Source organism: Agelaius tricolor, unplaced genomic scaffold (assembly GCF_023055355.1).
Source record: "Agelaius tricolor isolate 1412-34295 unplaced genomic scaffold, bAgeTri1.0.p SCAF_3, whole genome shotgun sequence".
Lineage (NCBI taxonomy): Eukaryota > Metazoa > Chordata > Aves > Passeriformes > Icteridae > Agelaius > Agelaius tricolor.
This window is the reverse complement of record NW_027269263.1, coordinates 40,477,226-40,504,137: the sequence shown is the minus strand read 5'-3', so window position 1 is coordinate 40,504,137 and position 26,912 is coordinate 40,477,226. Positions and strand designations below refer to the sequence as shown.

At 36.7% G+C, this 26,912-nt stretch overlaps 1 protein-coding gene across 3 annotated transcripts in view; it reads left to right on the top strand.

Annotated features, from left to right (window-relative positions):
* The window catches only part of TMEM117 (transmembrane protein 117), a 178,950-nt gene that overhangs the window by 102,709 nt on the left and 49,329 nt on the right, over positions 1–26,912 (top strand). For all 3 annotated transcript variants that reach the window (XM_071423569.1, XM_071423567.1, XM_071423568.1), the window contains exon 5: positions 8,367–8,464. In XM_071423569.1, coding sequence (XP_071279670.1) covers positions 8,367–8,464 — 98 coding nt within the window. The remainder of the gene's footprint in view (positions 1–8,366; positions 8,465–26,912) is intronic.

Sequence of the window (26,912 nt, the reverse complement as noted above, 5' to 3'; positions counted from 1 at the left end):
AGAAACACATCCTGTGGAAACATAGGAAAGTACCTCTGTCTCTGATGTTTGCATTGGCTGGCTCTGCTCCCTAGGTTGTGTTACCCTTTTGTGATATGACTTCTTCATTCTCTAAAATCCTTTGCTAAAATCCTCCAGGACCTGCCAAAGGAACTCTAAAGATTCTCTAAGTATCTTTTCCTGATACAGCCTACTGAGGACAAAAGCCTACTTTTTAGGCATAGGATGTGTGAATACAGCCCTTTCCCATGGCAAAACCTCATCACCTATGAGCCATCACATATGTCATTAATTGGATTAATGACACTTGGGTGAGAAACACTTAAAAATGTAGGAAATGTTGGGATTCATGTTATCAGACTTTCAGTGCCAGCAGTGTGATCATCTGAGTAGGTTCTGATTTAGAGTGAAGAAAAATAGGTACATATTCACAACAGAATCTATTTTGAAGTGAATTTCACCCCAGAAATACTTTTTCTTTTCAGTGACTATAAAAAGAATCTACATTGATTTAGATGTATGTGTCATTGCATCAAACATGGCATGACTTCTGTCTCTGGCCTTTCACCTGAACCACCAAGCTCTCTAAATGAGTAAAGCAAGCTTTCCTGTCATGACAATCTAAAATGGAACTGAGGTGAACGCCTTAAATGAAAATCATGATGTGGCTTTATATCTTGCACTTTGTCTGTAATATGTGACATTACCCAGACCTCTGCTTCTCCATTTGTAACACTAATAAGGAAGCTGTAAAGCAAGGAAAAAAGTCTTCTGAAATGTGCTGTCAATGATTATATAAACAGCAAGTGCTTGCCACATGGCAGCCAGGACATTGTGTTGCACGTATATGGTGATTTGTGTGCACAGTAGGGACTTGAAACATTAGGAAAGGAAATGGCACAGCTTAGAGATTTTCTGCAGAAGCTCTGCTTCAATTGTAAAATTGATCCTAAACAGTTACTTATATGTATGAACTGTCAAGGAATTTCCAGTTAAAAGAATTTTTTAATTTTTTTTTTTCATTTTAGATTTGGCTTTTAAGAAAAGCAAAATCTATTTAGAAATTATTTCTTCTGGTACTGAAATACAGAGTATAATTTCCAGAATAAATTGAATAGACTTAAAATAATTGCAGACCAGATTTCTCCCTAACTCACCTTTTGATATCTAAAGGTTTTTTACCAGAAATTCGTTGTGCTCTAGATGTTGGCTTTGTGGAGCATTCTGTCCTAAATGAATTTGGAAATTGAAAGGAAATGCTGGCAGAAGTGACTTTTCTAAAGTTGAGCCTAAAGTGTATATATTTTTAGTTCTTGCCATCTTGTTGAGTTGTTATCCCAGCATGGATTGCACAGAAACCATTATGACAATACCAGAACCAAATCAAGACATTCCAGCTAAAAACGAAGAGGCTTGCTGCTTCCGCAGTGGGTGGAGAAATACATTTGCATGGATCAGTAAAGATAGCATTAATTAACATAAGCCTCCTCCATGTTTATGCAGAAGATGTTCTTTAACTGTTTTTGGTGAATATTTGGGTGTAAGACAGTACACATGTCCAAATGTTGTGGTTTGGGAGCATAAAAGCTCATAAGAGCAATACTTAGAGCATGGTGGGAAATATGCAAATGCACAAAATTGTACTGGAGGCCATTGTGGGAGCCACAAAAGTGAACCATAATATTCTTTATCACTCATCTTGGTTACTGAATTGTGACAGCAATTTAATGTTGTTTTTCAGGGTTTACTTATTAGAACAGTATGTGTTCGTAAGAAAAGAACAATGTTCTGGCTCTGACTAAAATGAGAAAACAATAAAAAGTATATTGAAGGGGCCATTTTGTCTCTGTGATTGTTGTTGCTTTGAAAATGCAAATATGAAAAGAATTCATTGCAATTAAATTGAAGGAGAAGAAACCTAAAAAAAGCTTCATTCTTTTTAAGGGTAGAAATCAACTAAATTAGGAATGCTACAAAATAGAGGAAGCTGACAAACTTTAAAATCTAGTAGTGTATTTACAGCTGACTAATAATATTTATCTTAAAAAATATTGCCCCCCTTATAGATCTGTAAGCCTAATTACAAATATTTGTTAAATTTGTTTTCAAACACACATTTTGTTTATTCCAAAATGCAGCAGAGGGGATTGAAATAAATTAACAGTTATTTCAGAAGAATGTGTAACAAAGTTCTTGACACTTCTGCTCAACTGCCAAAACTATTTCAGAATTAAAAGAAGCATTGCAAATTATCATGTGTAAGCTGTGTAACAGTTGAGATACGATCACAGAATCACAGAATTGTAAGGGTTGGAAGGGACTTCTGAAGACCATCTAGTCCAAACCCCTGTCAAAACAGAGTCACCTAGAGCAGGTGACACAGGAATGTGTCCAGGTGGGTATGGAATGTCTCCAGAGGAGGGAGACTCCACAAGCTCTGTGGGCCTGTTTCAGTTCTCTGCGACTGTCTGTGTGAAGCAGTTCCTCCTCATGTTGAGGTAGAACTTCTTTTTTCTTGGTTTATGGCCATTGCTCCTTGCCTGGCACCATCCTCTTGGCCCCTGCCTTTGAGGTATTTATATGTATCGAGATCCCCTCTTAGTCTTCTCCAGACCAAACAGGCCCAGCTCCCACAGTGTCTCCTCATAAGGTGAGATGCTCCAGAGCCCCCACATCATCACTGTGGTCTCCTCTGGACCCTCCCCAGTAGGTCTTTGCCTTTGTGAATTGTGGAGCCCAGAACTGACACAGCACTCCAGATGTGGCCTCACTAGGGCCAAGAGACGGAGCAAGATCACCTCCCTCAACCTGCTGGCCCCACTCTTCCCAATGCACTCCAGAATACCATTGGCCCTCCTGGCCACAAGGACACTGCTGGCTCATAGTCAGCTTGCACCCTCCAGGTTCCCCAAGCCCTTCTCCACAGAGCTGCTTCCAGGAGATCAGCCCCAGCCTGTGCTAGCACTTGGGGTTATTCCTCCCCAGGTGCAGGATCCTGATTTGCCTTCTCTGAACCTCATTAGGTTTCTTTCTGCTCAACTCTCCAGCCTACCATGGTCCCACTGAACCGCAGCAGAGCCTTCAAGTATATCAACCACCCCCCACAGTTTTACATCATCTGCAGACTTGATGAGGTTTAATGACACTTTGGTGAGAAACACCAAAAAATGTAGGAAACCATGTTGGGATGTATGTTATCAGGCTTCCAGTGCCATTCTATCCCTTTGGGCTCATTGCTGATAGAAAAGTTAAGACTGGTCCCAGTATTGATCCCTGGGGAACACTGACTACAGGCTTCCAACTGGATCCTACTTGGCTGACCACAACCCTCTGAGTTCTGCCATTCAGCCAGTTCTTGATCCACCTCGCTGTCCATTCATCTGGCCCACAATTTCTGAGCTTATCCATGATCTTATTATAGGAAACAGAGTCAAAAGCCTTGCTGGAGTTGAGACAACATCAGCTGTCCTCCCCTTGTTGACCCATCCTGTCATACCATCATAGAGGAGTATCAGACTGGTCACCATGCACAGAAGACAATTTTCTCACAGAAATCCAGATGAAAAAAGCATAAAAACATTTTCCCTATAGGTTACTTTTATGCATAAGGTGAACAGCTCCACAGTTTTTATATATTTAAAAGAAGAGAAAAGTGATGGATAGAAACTTTTAATGACTGAGTACTAAATGTTTGGTATATGATCACTGTGGTGTAGTACAGTACTTAAAGATTGAGATATGATAAAGAATTGATGTGCAGTTAGTGGGACACCTATATATAGCTCTTACCTAAAAGCACATAACAGCAAGGCAAGGGAAGTGTATCCCCTCAGCGATGTGCATTAGCTCTCATTGACTTCACACTCTGACTTCAGAAAACATAATTACTTTAACCTGATTTAGCCCTTGTTTTTTCTAGAAATAAAACTCACATACTTTTCGGAAACACACAGGCAGTATTCAGTCTTTGCAAAACTATTGATGGATTCTTTTGATGAGGAATTCAGTGTTCATAATCTTACCATGGGAAACTGCCCTCTGGCCTGTCCTGTCACTATGGCATCCTTATAATTTCTAAAAGATTTTAGAAATTATGATATTTACTGATATCAATGAAATGCCGCAGTTGCAGGACTGAAAATAATGTTTCTTGGTTTGAGTTTGGGGTGAGTGGAGATGGGCACATTATGCACTATTAAAAGGCTGAGTGTCAAGTACTACTTATATAGAGGTTACTTAATACAGTGCTACTTACAAAGTGGTTTATGATTTAAAATAAGATATTTAAATTTGTAAGATTATAAAAATTGAAAAAAATGAAAACTTTTAATACTTGAATAATGTATTTGACAGTGGTAGAGATAGGTATATTTTGGCAAATGTAGTTATCCAGAGTACTCAGTTTTCCAACAATAACACCATGATGTCCTGTCCTTCTGGCTGAGTAGTTGCACACAAACAAGCAGCTTTTTTACTGATTTTTATGTTGGAGTCCTACTGTCCATTAGACATTTTGCTGCTCATTGAGTTGTCAAAAGAATACAAAAATATTTCATATTTTGTCATTTGGTTTGTGTTTTCAGGCTTTTCTTGTGGATCTAAGATTCTTCTACCTACTGTTGAATTCTGGAGGGCTGCTCTTACCCTGTTTTGATGCTTTATCCAAGTATGAATAAAGCAATGAAAATTCTCTGTTAAGGGCTTGTCTCCACTTCATGAATATTGCAGCATAGAATATATTGTGTCCTAAAGCCCAGAGTCCATTTCTCAGGCAAGAAACAGTTTCTGTAGCTGCTTATATGAAGAAGTGCTACTATCAAACCAACTGATATAGTTTTATATTTCTACATTTCTAAAATGCAGTTTGTCAGATGAAAGCAGCTTGGCCAGCAGCCTGTGCCACATCAGTTTTCTGTGGGTTATCTCTTAGTGCTCTGAAGATGATGATAGCATAGTTCCTGGTCGTGGAGCATTTGGATGATACTTTGTAGGCATGACCAAAGTATGAGGCCATTTTCTTGGGGTTTTTTTTTCTTTTCTTTGTTTTCTTTTTGTGTTTGTTTGTTTGTTTGTTTGTTTGGTTTGGTTTTTTTCCAAGGACATTTCAGTTGCTGTTAACTTAGAAGGGATTCTTTGCCTTAGCTGACACTCCCAGTGCAGAGGTTGTCTCTGCTGGGAAGGGAAGGACCCTGTGAGGTCCAACACAGCGTCACTTGACATGAGTGTCTGCAGAGAGATGTAAAGTATGTGCAGAGTATCCTGAAGAATAGCCTCAAAGAGTAACTGCAAGGAAGGAGTAAATGATCCTTAAGGTGTCTTACTGCACCACTTGGTACCTCTCAGATACCTTAGGTACCTTACTCTTTTGTTGGGGTTTTTTTATTTGAAGTTTTTTATGATTTTGCTTTCTGCACTTCTTGTCTGAGCAAGTTGCTCTGAATGACTTTGAATCCCAGATTGTTTCTTCTGTGTGATACAATATAATATTACAAATTATTGTATTATATATTGTAAAATAGTAGCTATCATAGGCCAGGTTGGATGGGGCTCTGAACGGCCTGGTCTAGTGTCAGGTGTCCCTGCCCATGGCAGGGTGGGGTTGGAAATAGAGGATCTGTAAGGTCCCTTCCAACCCAAGCCTTTCTGTGGTTTGATGATTATATCAAACATCAAAAGGATCATATCAAAATGAAGAATTTTATTTTTCCGTAACAGAAAAATGGGAATCATAACATTTTGCTATTAATGACAGCAATATATCTTTTTTAAACCATTATGAGTTAGCCTCATAATTAATATAATGTAATATGAATAGTTGATGAAGTCATATTTTATAGGGCAAAATAAAAATTAAGATGCCATAATATATATAAAACATAGTAATTATTAATGGAAATTGAGTTTTTTGTGGCATTTGTGTAACTTACGAAGTCAGGCAGTGTGTGTGATACAGCTTTGCTTTTACAATTTAGTATAGTGTAACTGTTTCTCTCTCATGAGACTCTGAATAAAATGAAAATGTATACACTGTCTGTATGTTGGGGCCATTCCTTTTTGAACTGAAGCAGTGTAATTATTGATTAAAGTATATTGCATCTCCTAGTTCAAGAAAAAAATATATTAATTAATTACATTGTAAGTGGCTTTCCCTATTTTATTTTGATTATGTAAGATGCAGGCAGACATTTACTAGAGTGTCCAATTTTTTTTCTATTCCCATGTAACAGCAATGTTTTCAAACATAGTCCAGTAAAGCACAATTACATTGTGAAATACAAATAGAGAAAGAAAAACACACACATTTCTTTACATGAAGTTCTGCAAATTAAATTGAAATTTATATTTTTTCTTTTTCTAAGACCAATGGTTATTTAATATATACTTAAAACTTGTCTGCTGTATGACAGTGTTGAGTGCTTTTCTCCTGTGAGCTGTTTTCTACAGTGACTGTCCTTGACCAAATCAGAAAATGAATTTTATTTCTCTAGTGCAAAAGGTAATTGGATTTTTCTTTATGGAATGCATCCCTTTAATGACTGTCTCTGCTTTAGCCAATTTAGCTGCAACTGACCTGACATTGATCTGGTGATATGACTTTAAAAAAATGCTAGAGTTGGGAGATGAAAGACCAGCTATTTGGTATCAGAAAAACATTGCCTGCCTCATCTTGCCATTTTCCTCAGAAAATATCTCCATCTTGAGTGTCATTCTTATGAAACATGCTCCTTTGGTAATTGGTCATAGAGCTGCAAATTGCATCCTTCTCCCAAATATAATAATCTTCCAGAAAGCATCTGGAGAAACTATTTTGAAACTTGAATAAAGCCTCTTGAAATAGCTGCTCTTCTTTGCAAATATTCATTACTAGGTAGACTATTCCTAAGAGGACAAAAAAGTGTTACTAAATGAATTGAATTAAATCTTTACAGAAGTCTTGTTCAGCATAAAATATTTATTGAAATATTTATTTAGATAATTGGGATCTTATTAAAAAATATTCTAGCTTGCTGATCAGAGAAAATATTTATCCACATTAAACAGTTATTAAAGGCGGTATTTTAGGATATTATCTGTTCTTTGTTAAGGTTAGGTTCAAAGGAATAATAAAAATTCTGGAATATACATTTCTATTCATTTAACATAGTAATTATCCTTTTGACCAGCCCAGGCTAATACACTGAGCTCTTTTAACCCCAAATGGACTTGAAGCCAAAATTTAGCAGTTGAATCTATTTTTAATTTACTCATTGGCCACATGTTCTCTTTGATAAACACTCTTAATGCCATTGATTGAAAGTGGTAGCTTACACTCTGTATGACAAACTGGATTTTAAAGCATCTGTGAAATTTTGTCTTCAGTTTGAAATTATTTCCTTCTGGAATCTTAAGATTTATTTTCATTTTGATCACAACACAGTAATTTCCCACTCTGTACTGATAACAGTGATATGGAATTTGGTTTACTTATCTGCATTTTGAAGCAGGTGGTCACCCCCATTTCCTTTATCTGATCAATTATTTCTAAAATCTTTACAAATGGATAGGCTTTCCACTCTGCATCTTTTGCACAACAGAATTTATGAGTCTATTGGGATGTAACTTCTGGTGCTTTTTAGTACAGTTAATTTGAAGTAAATGGATATGAAAACACAGCTTCCCAAAGAAGCAGGTGCCTGAGGGGTATTCACCTCCCTCAGTGAGCTGAAAGTCATTTTTAATACTTCCATAAAATAAAGTACTACCACCCAGAAGTACTGCATACATATGAGTATCTGGACAGAGAAACAGATGGTCTCTTTAGACAGGAATTATGAAAATGACAATAAATATTTCATACTTTTAAAAATTTTTGCAAGTTTTAAGGGTTTTTTTTCTGTTGCCAGTCCCAAGTATGCTTTTTTTACTGATAGCAGGAACTGAGAGGACATTATAAATGTTATGAGTGCTTAATGCACAGGCTTCCACTCCCTAGCTGCAGTTCTGATCTCAAGAGTGGAAATTCTGCTGATGCTGCTCTCAGGGAAGTGCTTCTCCTCTCCCAGATTGGGCCAGAAAACTTCACAGCCACAGGGGAATGTAACTCACCTCCTGCAGGTTCCTGTAACTTTCAGATTGGTTCCTCTTATCTTATCATCTTTGGATCTCTACAGGTTTCATTGTTTCTCAAGGAGCTGCATGCACTTCTAGAGGCAGAATATGTAGCCCAATATTTGTTATCTTGATTGCAAATAACACTGGACACACTATTAGTCTACCATTGTCTGTTAAGCTGTGCCACACGTAAATAAAAATGTTCCTAAAGTCCTTGTTAGTACTGCCTTATGTAGCACGAGTGTAACTGTCTGCTATTTCTTCTTTCTCTGTAGGTCACAGATATGATGCTTCAGGATAAACCCTACCCAGACTGGGGAAAGTCTGCCAGAGCTTTCTGGAAGAAGGGAAACATTAGGATCATTTTATTCTGGTAGGAAAATAGTAAAATCAAATTACTGTAAACAAATCTTTTATGGAGCATTGAAAAACATGTCTTCTATGACTGTCTGTGGCAGAAAGAGATATGGTTAAAAAAAGGGTAAATCTGATCTAAATAAAAATTGCAAAAATGGTATATGAGTGAGGAATTCCTAGTCAAAAGAGTTGGTATAGAAATATAATTTTTAAATTTATTTATAAAGTTTCTTTTATTCTATTTTGGTGCTTTATAATTGAGTTGTGAAATTTTTGCTATATGTGATAGTATTTGGGTGTTCCACTGTTAATTCCTTGTAATAAAGTAGATATTTGAATTTCTTTTTGTCACCATGAAATTAATTATATAAATTCTTTGAATTACCACATGAATAGGATTAAAAACGTCACATCAGTCTCAGATAATGAAGAAAAATATTAAAAAGCAACGCAGAAAGCTGTGAGGGTTAAGAGTTTATTTCACCTTAAATGTAGCCTCTTCCAGATAAATTCCAGAAAAATGTAGCTGTTGAAACAGAACACAAATTATGACAGGAAAAATGGAAGATGGAGAATACATATATATTCTAAGAAGCAGTCTGAAGACCTTATAGCTGAAGATCTAAGAAATAGCAAAGATTTTTTCAATTATATCAGAACCAGAAAAACTCATGAAAGTGTCATCAGAACTACTGTTTTTAAAAGAACAGATTTCAAAAGAACTCTTACAAAGAAGCTGAAAGATTTATTTGTATGGAGTCTCCTACAGAAAATGCAATTATCTATCTTGCACTTTAAAAAAGTAAAAATAAGCTATTTTATTAAGTTGAGGCAATAAAGGAAATAGTAAGAGAAATTTGAAAGGAAAGTGGAATCAGATGGCTGATTGGCTACACACAAAGCTTATAAGAAACTGAAGGGGTTGAGCTGATGCAAATTTTATTAGTGCTTAATTGCCTATTGAAAAATTGAATATTAAAATTTGGATACTGTTTTGCTTTTTTGGCCTTTTTTTCCCCAGCAAACTAGTAATATCCTACTGGCCTGTAAGTCTGAGTTCAGTTTTAGCTAAATAGATTGAATATATGAGTATATATTATAGACCATTATATATCAATAATGGAATTAGGAGCAAAACTTTAGATCAATTTCTTCTAAAGGAAGCCAGGGAATCTTTGCTGAAAGAAAACCTTCTCAGATCTGTCAGAACTGTATGCACATGTCATCCAAGTAATGGTTGAAGGAGAAATGCTTGGTATAATTTATTTGGACTTTCCCAAGGGTTTTGACAAAGTTCTTTACTGAGTGCAATTAAGAAAACTAGTAAGACTAAGTGTGCTAACATTTAGAAATCATCTCAGCAATGTGCAGTGAAAGTTATGAATAAGATAATAATTTTCTGCTACATTGATAAGGCTGAGGAATTATGCTATTTAATGTTTGAAGCAGTATTCATTATTTATATACATCATAAATATTAGTGACGTGACAGAATTTAAAGATTAAGTTAATAATATGAAAAATGCATGAAAGAGTGATCTTAGAAAACTAGGTGAAAAAAATAATGTGACTGAATACTTGAGTTATAGAAGGGGGTGAGGGGATTCAAGCAGCTCCTTGTCATCATTGCAGAATGTGCAGAGGAAGATTCTGTCTCTGTGTAGGGATGGGCAAAAAGGTAAAGCAGATGTATCAAAATAATTCACAGACAGGTGCCAAGTGGGCAGCCAATGATCACAATGTCATCTGAGCAAAAAGCTCAGTCTAAAACATCATTGATTTTTTTCACCCTTGTCTGAAGGAAAGCTTTGTCTGAAAGACTGAAAAGGAGATTAGTTAAGATTTAAGAAAAAAACTTAATTACATGAAAAGACTGGAAAAATGGGAAAAAAGGATTAAAGGCAAGGTGACATGATAGTTTTCAAATTTATATGCCAGACTTGGGGACCAATAAAACCGTATTAAAATTACTTAAATATTATTGCAAGCAATTTTCTTCCACTCTGAAATGTTAAAAATCTTTATTTTATTTCTAAAAATAGTCAGAGACAAATCCTACCAAAAGTTCAATATAGAGATAAGTAAAAAAAAAAGGGTTTTCATCCAAGAACCTCATACAAAAGGGTATGCTCAAAACCTAAAGGGTGACATAGATGCTTTTATTTTTAGCTTTAAGCAGTGAAATAAATTGCCTGGATGATAGTTTATATTCTGTAGACATTATTTATATAGTGCAAATTAGACATCAGTAAAAGTAAATTTTTTGTTTTCTCCTCCAGGTAGGAAAAATAAAGGAGTGATAATATTAAGCATGGTATCATGGGGTTTTTGTATTTACTTTATTGTTGCTTAAGCAATGTGATGTGTATAGCCTCATTTTTGAAATGTCCTAAATGAAGCATCCTCAACAGTGTGTCCTGCACAGATACTGGTAGGTCAAAATCCATTTATTCAGGACATTTTCTAGTAGCACACCTGCTTAGTAGAGCTACTGCAACACTGTGAACTGTATTTTTATTATTCCTAGTATATATATATGATACACAGTCTAAAGTGGTCGATGATATGAAAACCTTAGATACAAAGTTGACTTGTTTTTCTGCTAGTGTCTTTTTTATTTTTGTGTTTACTTTGTAAAATTAGAAAACTTCTGTAAATGTACCAAAGATGGATGGATTGTAAAGGTGGTTAATGCACCATCCATTTTTTTTATGATAGTTAATTTGTGTCTGCTTTGTTTCTCATTTGTAAATGTTTTCAGTTCTCCAATGCATCTAATTCACAAAGGTTTTGATTTATCTTATCATCTCCTGTTCTAAATCATTCTCTGGAAGCATTGTCAGCAACTGCTTGTTGGTTGCTCCTGAGGATTCTGGCTGGCTTCTGAATTTCTTCACAATGTAATTCTTCCACAAATAGCTCATCTAGCTAAAGAATGATCAGTTGCTATTTGCCTTTGTGTAGTCCATCACTAAGGAGTTCTTTGAAGTGCCTTCAACTTTTTAGAAGTCAGAGGTTGTCTTTTTTTTTTTTTTTTTTTCATAAAGGTCTCCATTTTGGTTATTTCCAGCTCTGCTCATGGCTAATTGCAGCATTCTGAGACAGCTCTGTGTAATGCTGTTATATTGCTAAGTGATGCCATGCAAATACAAATACACTTTCTCGTGGATTTAAGAAAGTGTGTTGTCAAGAGGACTTCTAGGTAGCAATGAAGCATCTTGAACTCTGATGGAATTACTTCGAAGTGCAGACTTGCTTGTGGGTCACAAAAGAAAGATACACACAAGGAGTTAAATATCTGCACCATCTGCAGTCAGATGAATCTCTCTACAGACCACTGTCTCCAGTACTCTGTCATCATCATCACCATAATTGCAAAATTATAAGCATGACTTGAAACAGGCTGATTTTTTTGATATGTTGATAACTTGGCTGATTCAGGAGAGACAAATTATATATGGCAAGGGAGGGCTGGCATTTGAAAGAAGCAAAAAGGAGTTTGTTGAATAAAGTAAAGTAAATAAAAGATCTTGGACAAGACTGATGACAAGTCAACAGCTAGTGGTAAGATAAAAAAAAAAGACAATATAGAACCATACTTGATGTTTTATATTAGATGAAGCACAGACAGAAGTAGACTTTGAGAGGACTGATTGTTTTGCAAATTATTTTTTTATTTTTCTCCAACCATTTAATAAGTCCAGCCTACAGTAAAGGTGTGCCCTACACCTCTGGCCAGGAGTGAGCTCTCCCCAGCAGTGCAGCTGGTGATGCTGTCAGAGGCAGGCACAGCCATGCCCCAGTGTGTGCCAAGGCTGTACAGCCCCTGCCCCTGCCAGCACACAGCTCTCTGCCACCAGGCCTGGGCTTACCTCTGCCTGCTGTGTGCCTGAAATCACTGTCTCCTCCTTACAGGGTCTGCTGCAGTCACCTGCCACATCCTGGGGACAACTGGCTGTCGTAGCTGGAATTAAATCACAAGGACGTCTCTGGGCTGTGTGCACAGTTTGCTCACTAGAGGCAAGACCTGAATAGCCTTTTGACAAACTGCTCCAATGTCAATTGCCCTCAAAATTTTCCTAGCACAGTAAGGAGGGTTTATAATGAGCAAAGCCTAAAGAATGTGAACTTTTAGCCAAAAAACAGAGCACAGTCAAAAAGAAACCAGTTTATGGGAATAGAGGAAAAGAGCTGCTGAGGTCTATGTAAGCAGGTAACAGAAAATTGATATTCAAATGTAGATTATCAAAATGGGGGATTGTAGAGGTAACAGTGGATTGTGCAGCTGAATCTTGATTGCAGACAGGGTGATGGAACAATATACACAAACTGAAATTTTGAATATGCAAGTTCCAGGCTGGAATCCATTTCTGTGATGTCCCTGGCTAGATATTCACTGTATGTGTACACAATGATCAGTCTTTATTGGTGCAATAAAGACAATTGTCCTTTGACACAGGATTCTTGTCTAAAATAATGCAAAACAGATACCAACAGGGAAAAGAAATAAAGTAATACAGATAATTGTAAATTTTTGATTCTCTATGTTTGCTATTTGACTTTGCAAACTAAATATTCTTGTATTAGTATGTATTTTCATAAGCTCCCACTAGCTTTCTTTAATAAAAAAATACAGCTATACATGCTCAGAAATGTGTGTTAGGAATTTTAGGTATTTTAATTTAACAAATCAAGCTAGCAATATAGGTTTAGAAGCTTTTGTTAAAAATAATTTTGCAGAATTGCTACAGAGTTCTAATTTATGTACATATGTTTATACTGGATTGTGTCAAACATAGCTTAGGTTAGTATTATTAACTGGACAATATTTTGTACCCTGGAACTAGAGAGAGCTTCCTTATGAGATACACATCACCTACAAAGAAATAAAAGCAGTTTCTATAAGAGATTTTCTATTATGCACCTATTTGAACATTTAGTTTGATAAATTATATTTCCATATTCTATGTTTTCACAATCAGGATGATAAGTTTATACTGGAAAAGTATGTTCTTTTCACATATATGAATGTTCTAAAGATGGCTTCTAAACACATTCATTCTTCTCACAATAGGCCTAATTGAGAAAAACTAACTACACATTAACGCAGTCAATTTAAGTTCTGTACTAACTGAAACAAAACAAACCTTTCATTAAGCTTGAGTAAAACTTTTTGGGATACGTTCCCACAAATAAAACTGCATGAAACAATGAAATAATTGTATCTATGATATATGTGCATTTGGATACACATACAGTATTCTCTCCCTGGTTAGAAGGTTTTTAAGTTTATCTATTAATTATTTCATATTTAAGTAGTTTATCTTGGTATAAGGTACTGACTACTGAACAGAAACCTGGAATCGTCCAAAAGGTAAGGCAGATTTCCTGGTAAATAGCATAAATAGTATAAAAGAATATACAAATGTTTTCCAATATTTTTGCTCACAGTAAATCTTATACTCTAACCCAAGTGAATAATATCAGTTTGGATAAGCAAGACAATACATAAGTTTCTTATGGTTTCCTTTTTGTCTCAATACAAAAATTTCAGTAAGGTCCTCCATAGATGATTTATATTGAGTGATCTGACTACTAATCTTGTCTGGCATTGTTAAATATATTCTGTCAGGATAAAACTGTCCATGAATAGTGATTGTTACATTTAGTCTGGCCATCAAGTTGTATGGTTATAATTTTTCAAGAAATGACTAAAAGATTTTTGAAAGCATTTATTTAAATCTGGGTATTATTGTTAAGCTATGCAGTGAAGTGACAATTTTTTAGCATGAAAAAATGTTGAAAATAATTCATCATAATACATTATGGTGAACTTTCTTTCATGCAAATGAGAGTTGTTTAAGATTTCTGCCTATTTTTAGTTTTCGTTATTTATTATCTTGAATATTTGAAAACAGTGAAAAAATACAAAAATATTGTATTATCAGAAATATTTGCAGGAAAGTTTTTATTTATATCTGTGTTTGGTCCTGTAAAAGTTCTCTGGTTCATGTCCCAAGGAAAACTTTTCCACTGGGACTACCAAGTGCTTTTCCAGTTCTAGTATGGAAAAACTCACCAGAATGGTTGAGGCTTGGCAACCACATGAGTCAGATACATTTTTGGACCTTGTTCTCAGATACCAGCCCTCCTCAGTGCATGAAAACTATTGTGTCAGCAATTCAGGGCTCTCCCGCCAACCTGCTCTCCTCAATGGGTGCTGCTGTCAGCTGGAAGTGTCACTCAGTCCACAGAGGAACATGTCTGCCCTTGCCCTTCCCTTCTTCCCTTCCTCCAGCACAGCAATAGCCCAAAATGCTGCAGTGTTTGCAAAAGGAAAGGGCTGGAAGTGTCACTCAGTCCCTGCAGAACATGTCTGCCCTTCCCCTTCCCCTCTTCCCCTCTTCCCCTCTTCCCTTCTTCCCTTCTTCCCTTCTTCCCTTCTTCCCTTCCTCCAGCACATCAATAGCCCAAAATGCTGCCGTGTTTGCCAAAGGATAGGGTAAGGATGACCTGGGGCCCTAGCTCAGCTGTGGGGAGGGTGGCTTCCCACATTGCATTTGCTGATCCAACATTGTGGTCTGTCTCAACCTTTCCCTGGCTTTCCTGGGAGCATCTCAGGGACTGCAGTCGCTGCTCAGGCTCCCATGTGGCCGCATGGAGCGTGTTCTGCACAGACTGCTAATGCACTGCACGAGGGGTGGGTGCTTTGCATGACATTATTTATGTATGAGCACAGAAAAGGTATGCATGTGGGAGGGCATGCAGGTGGAAGTCTCCCATCTGTCTCAACTACCAAGAAAGAAATCTGTGGCTTGCCTGTGCCAGTCTCTGTTTGGAAAGGCTGTGTCATGCATTTTCCCACACCCTAGTCGTGATAGGAAGAATAGTGAGGCAAATTACTCTTCATCTCACTTTTCTTCTCAAGGCAAAGCATTTGAGAGAGATATAATTAAGTTTAGGGAGATCTGAACTCTGAGATTAAAAAAAAAACCAACAACTTTAAAACCAAAGCAACAAACAAAAATTGTGAGATCTCTTTAGCTTGAAGATTAAGTTCTTTATTTGTCTCATTCAAGTTACATAAAGCAGTCTCATCCTATTTTTTTCTAATGGAGACTCCTACAAATCAAACAAAAACATATGTGGCTTCTTATCTGTATTGGCACGAATAAGAGCAGGAGGCAGAGGAGGAGAGTGAGTATAGTGTGGCAGCTTTCCTCTTGCATGAAGTAGACCACACGTGCCCATCTACATCCACACACTCAACCAGACACTTGAGAGGGCAGCAAAGGGGAGGAAGGGAGCTCCTAACACCCCTGCACTTACACCATTTCCCTGATAAGTGCTAATGTGGAAACATTTCATGTCCTGGGGTTTAAAAAAAAACATTCACAGACCAATGTGGCTGAAAGATAATTATACTGAAGAGAGAAAAGCATGATCCATTAGCTGCAGTGGGATTTTGGACTGGGCCCACAGACATAAATTTCACCTTTAATTTGGGTTTAAATTCTCTGAACCACTGTAGTACGTATTTATTTTATACCATATCTTTTCAGTTCCTCATCATGTTTAAGTTTTTTGAGTTATATTTGGTAGATACTTGCAATTCAGTAGTTGATAGCCTGCTAGAAAAAAACCCTGTTTTTATTCCTACATAATTGCTAGATTCCTAAGTATAGTCTTCGTAATTGGATGGATATGGCGGTTCATGTTCACCTCTTTCTAAAAGTACATTTTATTCCATCTCTATCACTGAGAAAGAGGTATATCATGAACAATTACTAAAAGTATTTCATCCAGTGTATCACTTTAATAAAACTTCTTAAAGTGCAGTGTCTCCAATATTTCAGTAATAACAGTACTGCCAAATGACAATAGTTTCATAAAATCACATCCTATGCCAAAACCTGAAAAGCTCTAATTCTTTGATAAAAATTTTCCTTGTGAAATTCCAAAAAGTTCTTTTCTCTGAATGGGCAGTTGCAGTTCTTTGTTCAACCATAGTTGGAGCAAGATCTTTTCTAGCACTTTCTCTCCACTTTCTGCAGAATTCTCGCTGAGTAGGAAACACCTCTTCCCCCACTCAGGCACTGGAAGATTTTCCATAAGAGCAGAATCAGTGATGTGGTTGTCATTATATCATTGCCCACTTTCTGCTTGAGCTCTTTACCTTTCTTCCTTTGTTTGTTATTAGAAATTTTTTTCTATCTTTAGCATTTACAGCTAGCCTAGGCCTCATGCTTGGTTCACCCCAAAATCAGGATGAGTGTAGCTGTCATGTAATACATATTACATGATCATATAGTCAGAAAAAAGTGCTAAAGATAAAGAAATATATAATATAAAAATAGAAATATATAGTCAGATAATTGAGATAGCCACTCCAAGATAGAAGTTCCAAGTATTGCAATTACATCAGCATGCATATTGTGGACAATTATTCTTACAACAGAAGGAAACATTTCAGACTATCAATGTAGAAATTCAGTCTTGCATCCTTGCTGCAGTGTGCAGAAGCTTGGCAAAATCATAGCCCAAAACGTGGTCAGTTCAACTGAAACTCATTTCTTTGGGAAAGCTGTAAAGAATCCATCACACCAAAGACCTGGTACATACAGAAGCTGCAGCATCAGCCAGTGGTTTTGTGCAAGATGTGAACTCTGAAAGCCCACAAAGTTCAATGGAGATCAGAAAGTGAGTGTTTCAGCTGCTCATGCTCATAGCCAGAGTTCATAGACTTTGTCATGGCTGGACGCCAAAAATCAATACAGTTTTCTAAAATAAATGTGATGATTAAAGTAATGAAATTATTTGCCTTCCTGGAATGCTGGAGTATTTTTAAAAAATTCTATTTCTCCCTAATGGCATGTTTAAATTTGTACCTTAGAATTTGCTGATATACTTAGCTTAAATTCTGACTCATCTTTCTCCTAGAATGGTAGAATTGGCATAGGTTGGAAGGGAATTTAAAGATTATCTCTTTCCAGCCCCTCTGCCAATGCCTTGCACTACACCAGGTTTCTAAAAGCCCCATTCAAACTGGCCTTGAACACTTCCAAGGATGGGGCATCCACAACTGCTCTGGACAACCTGTTCCAGTGCCTCATCACTCTTACAGGAAAGGATTTCTTCCCTATATGTAATCTAAACCTGCCCTCTTTCAGTTTAAAGCCATTCCTCCTAGTCCTATCACCACATGCCCTTGTGCAAAGTCCCTCTCCACCTCTCTTGTAGCCCCCTTTAGGTTCTGGAAGGCTGCAGTAAGTCTCCCTGGAGCCTTCTCTTCCCTGTTTTGAACAACCCAGCCTCTCTCAGCCTGTCTTCATAGGAGAGGTGCTCCAACCCTCTGATCACCTTTTTGTTCCTCCTTTGGACGCTCCCCAACATGTCCATGTCCTTCTTTTGGGGTGTCTCAGAGTTGGATGCAGCATTTCAGGAAGGGTCATGAGAGTGGAGTAGAGGGGCAGAATCTCCTCCCTTACCCTGCTGCCCATGCCACTTTTGCTGAAGCTCAGGGCACGTTTGGCTTTCTGGGCTGCAAGTGCCCATTGCCAGGCCACATTAAGCTTCTTGTCCATCAACACCTGCAAGTCTTTCTCCCCAGGGCTCCTCTGCCAAGGGGAGAAAGTAATCCAGTACATTCTCTGCCCATCCTGTACTTGTGCTTGGGATTAAGCTGACCCAGGTGCAGGGCCTTGCACTTGGCTTTGTGGAACTTCACGAGTTTGCACAGACCCACCCCTTAATCCTGTGAAGGTCCCCTTCCCTCCAGCATGTCGATTCTACCACACAGTTTGGTGTTGGCAACCTTGCTGAGGTGCACTTGATGCTGCTGTCCAAGTCACCAACACAGATGTGACACAGTGCCCGCCCCACTTCCAACCCCTGGGATCATAACACATCACAAGTGACTGATCACAACTCTTTGAGTGTCATCCAGCCAATTCCTTATCCACCCACTGGTCCATCCATCAAATCCACATCTCTCCAATTTGAAGGAAGGCTGTCACGCAGTGCAATGTTAAATGCTTTGCACAATTCCAGGTAGATGATGCCAGTTGCTCTTTCCTTATCCACCAATGCTGTAATGCCATCATAGTAGACCACTGAAACTGTCAGGCACCAATCTTCCCTTAATGAAGAAAAATCAGTGTTCCTGTATTTTCTGTAAAAACTGAGTATTTACACATTATCATGTTCAATGTTGTTTGGCTTTCAGATCCATCAGAAGAAACAATTCTGAAACTGATTGCCCAGTGAAGGTCAGCTTAGAAACTCTGTTTTTAAGACCTGTGGATTTCATTTATAACTGAACACACTAGCACAGTGAAACTGTTCCACCAATATCAAAGGGATTTTTTAACAGTGGGAACTGAAATCAGTCTGTCTGGGGACACTTTGGATGAGATTATTAATCTGCAGTTTTCAGAAGGATATGGCATTGAGTATCTGATTTAAAAAGTTTTATTCCTCTTGATTTCCTGATAGTTCTTCATGATGCAACTTCTGCTGTGTTTTGGGCATCAATTTTTCAAATACAATTAGTGAAACTCTCCACCATATCCACCTATTTTCTGATGCAAACAGGCTAACAGCCACAGATTTATAATGGTTCCAGTGAAATCACATCTTGAGATTCAAAGTGCTGCACATGACCAGAATGTGGTTGTAAATTCTAACCTGAGATGCTTTAAAAGAAGGAAAAAATACCTTGGTATATTCAAATTCAATTATTTATGCCTGAGAAAAGAATTATAGAACTCTGTCTTTTGTAAAGACTGGACTTAAAGTTGGAGCAAGAAGTTATTACTTGAGTGCTGCCAATGTCATCCTCTATCCCATTCTGTCCCCATTCAGATTCTTACACTCCATTACCACTTTCAGAATGAACCCCTTTCAATACAAAAGCAAACTTAATTAAAACTATCTTTTTAGGATATACTTAAAACAGTTATAAATATGAATGTATATAAACTTATTTAGTCCATGTATAAAACCTCAATTTAGATGTAAGGAGCCTTTCTTTTGTTTCTTACTTGCTTTTCTACTTTGAAAAAATTGGTATGGCTGTAAAATTAAATGCATCTGCTGACAGCTATCTTAATCAAGGCATGCAAATTCATATCTTTTTTAGGCTGGGTACCATAATGGGAATATTGTGGCTATATTTTTATTTCAGATAATTGCATGTTGTCTGACTGCAGTTGTGACTGTGGAAAAAGCAGGGCCTAAAACAAAGCATAAATTAAATTTTCAATGAAATCACAACAAAAGGTTGTTAACAAAAGGTGCCCTGCAGGGCTCTTGGTTTCATTATGTACATTTTGATACTTTAGCATCTTTGCTAGATTTTTCTTCTTTTAACACAAAAAGTCATGCTAGCAGTTAAGCCCTTACAAAACTAGCTGCCAGTTAAATTTCAGACCATGCATATTTCAGCATGTTTTGTCTAGCAGGAAGTTATCCTGATGAACAGAGTGATTTTGTGATATTGACTAATCAAAGAGCTTCAGTAAACAATACTTTTAATACAATACCTGACATTTTCCATCTTTTCAGATTCTTTATGTACTGAAATGATTGATCTACTCCTTCAGTCAAAACCACCTTGACTCCAGTTTACTGCTGTTTGCTTTGTATTACTGATTGTGTTGGTGCATTGGTCAGCACAGTGCTGCTTCTCATGCAGACAAAGAGTAAATATTTCTGGATTTCAGTGGAAAGGGCATCAGCCCTTGTTTGTGATGGCCAAGGGGTAAAGCAAAGCCAGTGAAAACAATTGGAAAACAACTTATTCAGCCTTGAGAAAGGTTCATATTTTTTAAAGCTTTGTTGCCTGCTTTTTGCTGTTGTACTCTTGTTTGCTGCTTCCCCATCTCTTTTTTATACATCCTACCAGATTCTGCTAGTTCTGCTACAGAAAAATTTTAATTTCATTTCATTTCTTAAAGACCATCTTACAATTGAGAAGGTAAAGGGCAAGGGCCAGGAAATTATCAAATTATTACATTAAAATGAAGGAGGTTTTCATTTCGCTTTTGTGACTTACTATGGCAGTTTTAATTTATTCAATGCTATGCTTAAAATAATAAAAAAGTAAGTCATTTCTTATTTTAAAAATACTAGATACAGCTTTGTCCCAGTTCTGAACAAACCTCTTTGAGAGTGTGCACTTTTGTTAGCTCCAGTGTAAGCTCCTTTTTCATTCATGATACTTTTCATTTAGATGGCTTAGTTTGAATTTTGTTTTAAAGCACCTCTTCTATGAAGTCAGGCTGAGAGAGCTGGAGTTGTTCAGCTTGAAGATGAAAGAGTTCCAGGGAGACCTTATCACAGCTTTGCAATGACTAAAGGGGCTGACAAGAAAGATGGAGAGGGACTTTTTACAAAGAGGTGTCAAGATAGGATGAGGAGCAATGGCTTTAAATGAGAAGAGGATAGGTTTAGACCAGATGTAAGGAAGAAATTCTTTCCTGTGATGGTGGTGGAGCACTGGAAGAGATTGTCCCAGAGAACATGGGGATGTCTTAGCCCTGGAAGTGTTCAAGGCCAGATTTGACAATGCTTTGAGCAACCTGATATAGTGAAAGATGCTGGCAGGGGAGTTGGAAAAAGATGATCTTTAAATTCCCTTTTAACCCAAACCATTCTGCTTCTGTGATCCCTACTATAAAATAAAACAATAATTTTATAACTTTTAGAAAATTAGTTTTGTATAAAAAAACACCTGTGACCATGGTTTAAAAACAAACTGCTATTATAAATGCTCTCACAGGGGACCTCCATTGTGCCAGCATTGCACAGCCCAGAAGTGAACTCTGGCCCAGGGAGGTTACTGTCTGGAATTCTAATTTTAAAAAGAAACGTGGCACAGGAATGTGCTAAATCCCTCGTCTATAAACATATATTTGCTGCTCACAGAAGTGGTAAAAAAATGGACCAGAACACATGCTCAGCTTCCAGTTATTTGCATGCTTTGACCTGACCTCATCTATTGAAATATTCAAGGCCAGTTGGCATAGCACGGGAAGCATAGGTCTTGGGAAGGAAATAGAGTGATGCATGTTTTCAATGACAGTAAACAAGCTGGAAATATCTTATTTGACTTTTAAATGATATACTGAGTTGAGAGATGGAATTTAAGTGGGAAACAATCAGTTTGAAATTGAATAGATTTGATCTGGAGGGTCTGGAGCAAGACAGCACTGGCAATGTAATTTTTAATGCATTATTTCTCAGGATGTAACTTCTCTCAAAGATAGGTCCAGATTTCTTGTCTAAGCTTCTCTTTAGTATTCTGTCACATGAATTCTAACATACTCATGTTTGTAAAAATTATAAACAAAATATAATAAGAGTACTAGTGCTTCCCAAGTATACTTTCAATATCTGATACAGGCTTGACCAAGCTGCATGAGCATACCTCTATTATAAGGCATTTTTTCTTTCAAAATGTGACACAACTGATATTTTAATGTCTTAAATGCTAAGGATTTAAGACTCTCTGTAGCTTTCAGGTTGATTATAGAATAATTTAGATTGGAAAGGACCTTCAAGTCCATCTGTTAACCCAGCACTACCATGTTCACCACTAAACCTTGTCCTTAAGTGCCACATCTACATGCCTTTTAAATACCTCCAAGCACTTCCCTGTGCAGCTGGTTCCAATGCTTGAGAACACTTTCAATGGGGAAACTTATCCTAATAGCCAGTCTAAACCTCTCCTGGCACAATTTGACATTCTTTCGTCTTATGTCACTTGTTGCTGGTTACAAGAGACTGAGCCCACCTGTCCTCAGCCTCCTGTTAGGCAGCTGTAGAGGACAGTAAGGTTTCCCCTGAAGAAGGTTTCCTTTTCTCCAAGCTAAACAACCACAGCTCCCTCAGCCATTCCACAGACTTGTGATATGGACTTGCACTCCAGACCCTTCATAGGTTTTGTTGTCCTCCTTTGAATATGCATACTCCAGCACCTCAAGGTTAATCCAGAATCAGAGCAGTACTTGTGGAGATCTTGAGGATTGCTTCCTCAGGGTGGCTTACTTGAAATTTTAGCTGATATACTGTAATTATGTTTAATAATTTGAACAGGAAAAGGTTTGGTTCATAGTAGAATAATTTGCAGGGTACAACATTATCTTAGTTTTAATTAAGGTGTTTTAAAAGCATTCAACTTTTCCTCTTTTGTGTATCTGAACTGATAAAATTATCTGAATCCTAAAGTTTTATTTTTATGGAATGTAAAAAATTTATACTTTCTCCCAAAGCAAATTAATTTAAAAGGTGCAAGCACAGACAAAAGCATCTGGTAGGTGATAATTGTATTTCAAAGAATGATTGTTTTATGTTTCAGAAAGGTGGGACTTAGAATTAAGCTTCTGTATTAAGTGTTGTTTAGCAAAGTTTGTCAACCTATTGTATGATTTCCAACTCTTCCTACCTGAAACATTTCTGTGAAACCACATATTGAAGTCTTCAGTTTAGAGCACCTCTTTCTTCTTGTGCCACAAGATCTTTCAGTGAGTACAATATATGTTGGTGGGTTTCAAAAAGCATACATTGTCTTTTAATCGATACACAACCTCAATTAGTGTTCAGGTCAGTAAGTGGGAAGACATTTATAGAATCAATCATTTTGGGTTAAGGAGTACACATACTGCAATTGTACTAATGGAATGGAAATAATGCCTGGAACATCTCCAGAACAGTCACAGTCTCAATGGAGCAATTAAATATGTATGAAGAATGTTTGCAGTGAAGTTCAAACACATCAGCCTGAGGCTTATTTTTTGGTTTAATTTATTCTCTGCCTTTCTGTGTACTGCTGCTTGATGATTCTAAAACACTTCTGCATATTGCCTCCTGCATCATCTATGTATACACTGACTGACAGATACAATGACAGTTGCTATTTTTAATCACTATCTCAGGAACACGGAGTAGACTCTACAGTAGAAAAGTGCAAGGTTAGTTTTGAGGTTAACAGTTTTTATTCATTAATGAATTCGACATAATTCACAGTATGGAAAATAGTCTTCAGATTTAATTCAGGCAGTGTTTGAATATTTAGCAAAATTTCTTAGTCTGAATCTGTTGGTGTGATTAGAGTATTTCATTATATGCCTTGTATTCCATACCTTCATATTGGTGCTTCTTTCCTTCATGAAAGAGATGCTTGTCCTGCAGTTAGAGACTGATTTTTTTATATCATTGTGAATGCCAGCACTCCTTAAAAAGTTAGTGGCTCTGTTTCCTGGTAATTGTTGTTCTTCGCAAAATGTGTAAAAGGACGTGCTATATTCAGCATTCTTTGCTGTTTTCAGCCATAAATAAAACAAAACTATCTGGGGCTTTGTAAAGCATGTTTGTTTCCTTTGATGGGTCGGGGTTCTATGATTTGTGAGTGATCAGAGAGCACAAGTGTATTAGCTGGTTCATCTGTTACCAATTCATGCGCTATGAGTGAGTGCCATTGTCATGTAACCAAGCTTAGAGCTATTGGCAAAGCAACTGAGCAAAGAGAGCCTTTTAAAAGGATTACTGGTAATGTAATTACTTGTGCAAGATGTATGGATGTCTTCTGGATGAAAACACCAGCATCTTCATATGTTCTTTAAGCAATACCATTAGTGGAATGAGAGCTTGTGTTCCAGTAATGGTATACTCTGCTGGTGGATAATGGCACAGTGAAGCAAAGGCATTTGTGTGAAGTAAACACTGAACTAAAGCCAAATATGGGGTTTTGTTTCTTTATATAGTTTTGAAGCTGTTATTGAAGCAAAATTTGCTTTCTAGCGATGCTAGCATTATTTTATTAAATGCAATGTGGTTTTGAGGCCTCAGAACTTCCAGCAGATTTTCTTTAGGTCTAAAAGAAAATCTTTTTATATCTACAGTCAATCTGTAACTGCTAATAATATCAATAATTTTAATGAAAGAAATATGCTGTTAATATCACCCATATTACCAGAGATATCAGCAGTATGTCATATAATTTAATTTTATAAAGAAGTAGAATTTGTTTAGGACCTTCAATTCATGCATAGAATAAAGCAATCTTGGTGAAGTTGCAAATTTAGGAAAATCTTTATGCTTCTGAACAGTTGTTGTCCATAGCTTTTGATATTGACTTTAACCATCAAGGTGATTGACTTTTTTTAGTGAATAGGTACATTCACATGTGTTTAAACAAGCACCTGACCTTTGTCTTTTGAAAATCAATGACAAAAGCCTAGTAGTTGTCAGTGAAACTTTAATCCTCCTTTAGATACTGACAGATTTTGACAGATTTTTTTTTCCAGTTAGGTGTAAGGGATGTTTTCCCTTGAAGTGTTTAATAAGCTTCATGGCATCCATAAAAATAAATTATTCAAGCATACAATAATACCTGTCCTGTTTGATTTCTTTGGTCTTAAACCCTTTTCTCAACTTTGATAGTACTTCCCTCTTAGAACTTCTATGCTTTTTTCTTCACAGTGTTGGTTCTTATCATTATTCCATAAGCAAAATTCTGATGCTTAGTGTGTGTTTTGTTTTTTGGAGTTTTTTTTTGTTTCCACCTAATCTGGCTCCTTTTCACATTCATTTATTGAGTTTTTTCTTACAGACCTAATTTCTGATTTTGAGTAATAACAATATTATTAACATGTATATTTTTATGATTCTTATATAAGAAACCTGATTGGGTTATTGTTTGTGATATGTGGGGAAATAATCTGACTTTGTCAGCGCCAGAAGTTGCATACTTACCTTGTGTAATACAACATTCTAAACTTTAATGTGCCTTGTGACAGCAGGTTTTGCCTCTCAATGGAAGAACAGACTAATAAAGAAAGCTGACACTGGTATCTACGTGCATGCAGTCGGAAAGTGATGCATAGGAAAAATGCTTTACCCTTCCGGGAAATTCAGTCATAGCCAAAATATTCATACCTTACCCATCTGAATTTACTAGCCTATAATATTATTTTAAGCATTGAAATATATTAAAAATTATCTTGAATTTGACCTACATATTTGTGGGGCTTGCAGTAATCGAGATAATCAGACCATTTAAATATAATTCTCTGGCTATGGATTTAGAAGCCTAGCTTCAGTCACAAACTAAAGTTTTATCCTAAAGTCTTCCAATGGACCTTGTGAAAATTTTAACTATCCATCCATCTTGTCAAGCCATCTTATTATACTTATTATTATTATAATTATTATAAACTTATTATTATTATTATTATACTTATTATACTTATTATTTTTTGTGGTTTTTGATCAGTTTGGAAATTGAAACAGGTTAAAAAAGATTAGGAGGGAGGAATCACTACTTTGTAATGCCATTATTTATTTTATCTCCTCACTTTTATAATTTTTGTTTTTAAGATCATTCATGCTATGTGAATGTCTGCAGTGATATGACTTTCTGTGATTGAGGTAATTCCTAGTACATGGACAAAACCAGAGCTCCTTGAACCGAGAGGAAGAATTCAGCTATCGTGTCTCTCCCTGCATGAGCAGAAAGAGGAAAAAAGATATTATAATCCTATTTTGCCATCTAAGGTCTGGGCTTTGGATTATTTCAGAAACCTTTTGGCCTTTTGACACAGCTGTGCTCATTAGGACACTGGCAATTAGGGCTCAGTTTTATCATTTTCTTTGCAATATGAACAGACCGAATGAGCATTAATAACACTCTAATTGGCAGCAGGTGTGACTATGTTCTGAAAAAATCCAAAATTAAAGAAGCATTTTAATTTGCTACCTAATATTAAGTTTTTCAATATAAGTGAAAGGAAACTAAACAATCACTAGCAGGCCTTGGGTTGCAAAAAGAATGGGCTTTAAAAAATCACTGCAAAGTGTAATAATGTAAGTAGAAAGCTGTTGGAGGTGTTTTTAAACAATTCCTTTCTAAAGAGCACCTAGGTCAGATCTATTTGGAATGAAATCGATGGCAAGGTCCAAGGTGTCAACACAGCAGGCACACACACCACTAGCATAGTATGTTAAGCAGGAGCTAAGATTTTAAACAGCTTTCACAGGTTTTAAAATATTGGTTTGTTCCAAACTTTTTGGCTTTGTGAGCTATTCTGTTATCATCTTTCTGAAAGAGATTTGAGGACCATTTTCCACATGGTCAGTCCAACTGGGTAGTTTTAATTCTTCAAACTGAATTATGAAAAATTATTTTTTGGTTTGTTGGTAGTTTTTTGTTTGTTTGTTTTTTTCCTTTAGAGAGAGGTGATCTATACACTCTCTTTGAATTATGCCTTGTAACCAGAACCCTTCATATATTCACTTATTCCCATTCAAGTAAAGCAATAGAGCTTTGCTAGTGTCATTCATTACACATATCCCATCCTTTAAACAAATTTCATGCAAATGTAATTACAGAAATCTAAATAGAATTAAATATGTGTTTTCCCAGCATTTAGATTTATGCAAATTCAAGGAAAGTATAAGCTGAT